The sequence below is a fragment of the Bombina bombina genome, chromosome 11, assembly GCF_027579735.1.
Source record: "Bombina bombina isolate aBomBom1 chromosome 11, aBomBom1.pri, whole genome shotgun sequence".
NCBI classification, from domain to species: Eukaryota; Metazoa; Chordata; class Amphibia; order Anura; family Bombinatoridae; genus Bombina; species Bombina bombina.
In genome coordinates, this window is record NC_069509.1 from 196722450 (window position 1) to 196729044 (window position 6595).

General features: G+C 44.5%; 1 protein-coding gene across 1 annotated transcript in view; it reads right to left on the minus strand.

Annotated features, from left to right (window-relative positions):
* The window catches only part of RNF216 (ring finger protein 216), a gene marked incomplete in the record, with an annotated part of 472645 nt that overhangs the window by 364909 nt on the left and 101141 nt on the right, over positions 1 to 6595 (minus strand). The window contains 1 exon segment of the mRNA XM_053694600.1: positions 1982 to 2146. Within this exon segment, the coding sequence (XP_053550575.1) occupies positions 1982 to 2146 (165 nt within the window).

Here is a 6595-nt window from a genome sequence, read left to right on the forward strand (position 1 = left end):
AGACCCCACACGACACAAGAACAGAAGCAGTAACAGACCCCACACGACACAAGAACAGAAGCAGAATCAGACCCCACACAACACAAGAACAGAAGCAGTAACAGACCCCACGACACAAGAACAGGCGCAGTATCAGACCCCACACAACACAAGAACAGAAGCAGTATCAGACCCCACACAACACAAGAACAGAAGCAGCATCAGACCCCACAACATAACAGAAGCAGTATCAGACCCCACACGACACAAGAACAGAAGCAGTAACAGACCCCACACAACACAAGAACAGAAGCAGTATCAGACCCCACAACACAAGAACAGAAGCAGTAACAGACCCCACACAACACAAGAACAGAAGCAGTATCAGACCCCACACAACACAAGAACAGGAGCAGCAACAGACCCCACGACACAAGAACAAGAGCAGCAACAGATCCCACGACACAAGAACAAGAGCAGCAACAGACCCCACGACACAAGAACAAGAGCAGCAACAGACCCCACGACACAAGAACAAGAGCAGCAACAGACCCCACGACACAAGAACAGGAGCAGCAACAGATCCCACGACACAAGAACAGGAGCAGCAACAGATCCCACGACACAAAGAACAGGAGCAGCAACAGATCCCCACGACACAAGAACAAGAGCAGCAACAGACCCCACGACACAAGAACAGGAGCAGCAACAGACCCCACGACACAAGAACAGGAGCAGCAACAGACCCCACGACACAAGAACAGGAGCAGCAACAGACCCCACGACACAAGAACAGGAGCAGCAACAGACCCCACGACACAAGAACAGGAGCAGCAACAGACCCCACGACACAAGAACAGGAGCAGCAACAGATCCCATGACACGAGAACAGGAGCAGCAACAGACCCCACGACACAAGAACAAGAGCAGCAACAGACCCCACGACACAAGAACAAGAGCAGCAACAGACCCCACGACACAAGAACAAGAGCAGCAACAGACCCCACGACACAAGAACAGGAGCAGCAACAGACCCCACGACAAAAAAAACCAGGAGCAGCAACAGACCCCACGACACAAGAACAGGAGCAGCAACAGATCCCACGACACAAGAACAGGAGCAGCAACAGATCCCACGACACAAAGAACAGGAGCAGCAACAGATCCCCACGACACAAGAACAGGAGCAGCAACAGATCCCCACGACACAAGAACAAGAGCAGCAACAGACCCCACGACACAAGAACAGGAGCAGCAACAGACCCCACGACACAAGAACAGGAGCAGCAACAGACCCCACGACACAAGAACAGGAGCAGCAACAGACCCCACGACACAAGAACAGGAGCAGCAACAGACCCCACGACACAAGAACAGGAACAGCAACAGATCCCATGACACGAGAACAGGAGCAGCAACAGACCCCACGACACAAGAACAGGAGCAGCAACAGACCCCACGACACAAGAACAGGAGCAGCAACAGACCCCACGACACAAGAACAGGAGCAGCAACAGATCCCATGACACGAGAACAGGAGCAGCAACAGACCCCACGACACAAGAACAAGAGCAGCAACAGACCCCACGACACAAGAACAAGAGCAGCAACAGACCCCACGACACAAGAACAAGAGCAGCAACAGACCCCACGACACAAGAACAAGAGCAGCAACAGATCCCACGACACAAGAACAGGAGCAGCAACAGATCCCACGACACAAAAAACAGGAGCAGCAACAGATCCCACGACACAAAGAACAGGAGCAGCAACAGATCCCACGACACAAGAACAGGAGCAGCAACAGATCCCACGACACAAAGAACAGGAGCAGCAACAGATCCCACGACACAAAGAACAGGAGCAGCAACAGACCCCACAACAAAAAAAAACAGGAGCAGCAACAGACCCCATGACACAAGAACAGGAGTGATGGAACTCAATGAGCAAATGGAGGGGAGATTCCTTATGGCGCCTAAACAAGGAAAACGCAACTGCTCACCTTCCGTGTGATTGCATAGTGTCCTTTCAGTTCATGCAGGGCCCATTTAATATCTTGGCTACTGAGCATCTTAAAATCAGCCATGAGGAGGTCAGCAGCCTGAATCAGACATCGCTGATCCAGCGGCACCAGCTGAGTAAAATTAAACAAGTCCACCTTATTCGCCTGTAGGACAAAAGCAAAGTACGCCATTAATAGACCACGCCCACTATTGCTCATGTGAAAGTAAAAATGTTACATAAATGTTTACGTATAAGAAGACAATGTGATTCTAGTAAGGGGAGGGTATTTAGGAAATGATGGTAAAGGGGATTTAATTTTTTCCCCCTTTCCCTTAACCCCCTTGAGTGCTAACGATGGCTCTGAGCCGTCTCAAATTGTCTCAGGTGCTAATGACGGCTCAGAGCAGTCGCTAGCACTCTCCCACCTTGAGGGGGATCTGGGTGCCTCCCACCCGCTCCTACCCTGATGATCGGGCCTGTATAGTGACAGGCATGGCTGGGGCTTCACGTTTTGCGCAGTGACATTGCGCAATGATGTGATGACGTCACAGTGCAACTTTATTTAACCCCTTAATGACCGAGGACGTGCAGGGTACGTCCTCAAAAAAAAGGCAGTTAATGCCTGAGGACGTACCCTGCACGTCCTCGGTTTGGAAAGCAGCTGGAAGCGATCCTGCTCACTTCCAGCTGCTTTCCGGTTATTGCAGTGATGCCTCGATATCGAGGCATCCTGCAATAACATTTTTAAGCCATCCGGTGCAGAGAGAGCCACTCTGTGGCCCTCTCTGCACCGGAGATTGTTGGCTTACCACGTTGGTGGGTGGGAGGCTGGTGGGAGGCGGGTGGTGGCCATCGATGGCCTTGGCGACGTGCAGGAGGGGCGGGATCGTGGGCGTGGGTGATCGGGCGCGCGCACTGACGCGCGCGCGTGCACGGAAGGGCGGGGGCGGGCGCGTGCACGGGGAGGGAGCGGGTGGGAACCGCTACACTACAGAAAAAAGTTTAAAAAAAAATGCAAAAAAAAGGGAATAAAAGTTTTTTTTTAACAATCACTTAAGGTGTTGGGGTTTGTCTGTGAGGGGGGGTGAAGCTACACTACAGAATTTCTATTTTTTAAAGAAAAAAACACGTTTTTTTCTTGAAACTGGGTACTGGCAGACAGCTGCCAGTACCCAAGATGGCCCCCAATAATGCAGAGGGGGAGGGTAAGAGAGCTGTTTTGGGGGTGGATCAGGGAGGTTGGGGGCTAAGGGGGGATTCCACAAAGCAGCATATGTAAATATGCTAAAAAAAAAAAAAAAGAACAAATTAAAAAAACCTTTTATTTTAGTACTGGCAGACTTTCTGCCAGTACTTAAGATGGCGGGGACAATTGTGGGGTGGGGGAGGGAAGAGTGCTGTTTGGGAGGGATCAGGGGGTGGGATGTGTCAGGTGGGAGTCTGATCTCTACACTAAAGCTAAAATTAACCCTGCAAGCTCCCTACAAACTACCTAATTAACCCCTTCACTGCTGGCCATAATACACATGTGATGCGCAGCAGCATTTAGCGGCCTTATAATTACCAAAAAGCAACGCCAAAGCCATATATGTCTGCTATTTATGAACAAAGGGGATCCCAGAGAAGCATTTAAAACCATTTGTGCCATAATTGCACAAGCTGTTTGTAAATAATTTTAGTGAAAAACCTAAAGTTTGAAAAAGTGAACAATTTTTTTTTATTTGATTGCTTTTGGCGGTGAAATGGTGGCATGAAATATACAAAAATGGGCCTAGATCAATACTTGGGGTTGTCTACTACACTACACTAGAGCTAAAATTAACCCTAGAAGCTCCCTACATGCTCCCTAATTAACCCATTCACTGCTGGGCATAATACACGGTTGGTGCGCAGTGGCATTTAGCAGCCTTCTAATTACCAAAAAGCAAAGCCAAATCCATATATGTCTGCTATTTATGAACAAAGGGGATCCCAGAGAAGCATTTACAACCATTTATTCCATAATTTCATGAGTTGTTTGTAAATAATTTCAGTGAGAAACCTAAAGTTTGTGAAAAAATTTGTGAAAAAGTAAAATAATTTTTTTATTTGATCGCATTCGGCGGTGAAATGGTGGCATGAAATATACCAAAATGGGCCTAGATCAATACTTTGGGATGTCTTCTAAAAAAAAATATATACATGTCAATGGATATTCAGAGATTCCTGAAAGATATTAGTGTCCCAATGTAACTAGCGCTAATTTTGAAAAAAAGTGGTTTGGAAATGGCAAAGTGCTACTTGTATTTATGGCCCTATAACTTGCAAAAAAAGCAAAGAACATGTAAACATTGGGTATTTCTAAACTCAGGACAAAATTTAGAAACTATTTAGCATGGGTGTTTTTTGGTGGTTGTAGATGTGTAACAGATTTTGGGGGTCAAAGTTAGAAAAAGTGTGTTTTTTTCCATTTTTTCCTCATATTTTATAATATTTTTTATAGTAAATTATAAGATATGATGAAAATAATGGTATATTTTGAAAGTCCATTTAATGGCGAGAAAAACGGTATATAATATGTGTGGGTACAGTAAATGAGTAAGAGGAAAATTACAGCTAAACACAAACACCACAAAAATGTAAAAATAGCCTTGGTCCCAAACGGACAGAAAATGGAAAAGTGATGTGGTCATTAAGGGGTTAAAAATCACGACAAGTAGAGGGAAAGGGGGCATGCTGCTTAGAAGCCTGTATCTCAGGCATCTAAGCAGCTACAGACCCCCCCAAAACCCACTGTTGGAAAGGTAATCGCCTGACCTTTCCAACGGTATAAGTCTTGGGGATGTGAAAAAAAATAAAATTAAAAAAGTTAAAAAAATATATATTTTAAAAAAAACAAACCTCAAATCAGCTTAGCACCAAGGTGGGAAAGTGCTTAGCACTCAAATGGTTAAAGGGATAGAAGGGTTGAAATTGAAGTGTGTATATGTGCATTTACATTTGAAACATAAGCATTTTTGCAATATCCTGCAAGGGTATCTGCACCAGTAATCAAGCAGAAGATGGAGGGTATTACTTCTGTGAAGATGTCTTGTGTCATACAAGCCAACACTGACTCTCTAAGGTGTGGTATATGAAAACTGGTGCATGGGCCCTCATAGCATATGTGAGTATGCCACAGATAAACAGCAATAACTTTTACTAGAAGAATTGTTGCTAATGAAAGTATATTGCAAAAAATTCTTTTATTTCACATTGGAATGCAGCTTTTGACCTCTCTCTTTCTCTCAAGCATATTATTAGACATTTATGAAGCCGCATTTGCAGCTTTTGAGGCTTTGTAGTGCTGGAGCAAGATAGCAACCATAAATTTCACCACCATAGAAGGGGTGATTGACATGCCCTTCTCTCGCACATTTGGTTGTTTAGAGAAGGAGGCGGCACTGGACAACGTTACACTTTGCCACACAATTGCAAGCAGACAAGTTCTCTGCTTGTGAATGTGCCCACCTGAAATCTTGATAAATGTTCCTGCTATATAAAATGCTATCACTATATTTTTTATACTCACTGTATTTTTATCCTCACTTGTTAAACATCATATTACTTATTTCACCAATATTTTGTAAACTTTTTCTTTCTTTTTCTGAATAATGTTAAAAATGTAATTACGTTTTACTGATGATTCAAAAAGGTGTGTGCGATATATATGTGTGTGTGTGTCAGAGTGTGTGATACATGTGTGTGTGTGTGTGATATATGTGTGATATATGTGTGTGTGTGTGTGTGTGTGTGTGATATATGTGTGTGTGTGATATATGTGTGTGTGTGTGATATATGTGTGTGTGTGTGTGTGTGTGTGTGTGTGTCAGAGTGTGTGATATATATGTGTGTGTGTGTGTCAGAGTGTGTGATACATGTGTGATATATGTGTGTGTGTGTGTGATATATGTGTGTGTGTGATATATGTGTGTGTGTGTGATATATGTGTGTGTGTGTGATATATGTGTGTGTGTGTGTGTGTGTGTGTGTGTGTGTGATATATGTGTGTGTGTGTGTGTGTGTGTGTGTGTGATATATGTGTGTGTGTCAGAGTGTGTGATATATGTGTGTGTGTGTGTGTGTGATATATGTGTGTGTGTCAGAGTGTGTGATATATGTGTGTGTGTGTGTGTGTGTGTGTGATATATGTGTGTGTGTGTGTGTGTGATATATGTGTGTGTGTGATATATGTGTGTGTGTGATATATGTGTGTGTGTGTGTGTGTGTGTGTGTGTGTGTGTGTGTGTGATATATGTGTGTGTGTGTGTGTGTGTGATATATGTGTGTGTGTGTGTGTGTGTGTGTGTGTGTGTGTGTGATATATGTGTGTGTGTCAGAGTGTGTGATATATGTGTGTGTGTGTGTGTGTGTGTGTGATATATGTGTGTGTGTCAGAGTGTGTGATATATGTGTGTGTGTGTGATATATGTGTGTGTGTGTGTGTGTGTGATATATGTGTGTGTGTGTGTGTGTGTGAGTGATATATGTGTGTGTGTGTGTGTGTGTGTGAGTGATATATGTGTGTGTGTGTGTGTGTGTGTGAAATATGTGTGTGTGTGTGTGATATGTGTGTGTGTGTGTGTGTGTCAGA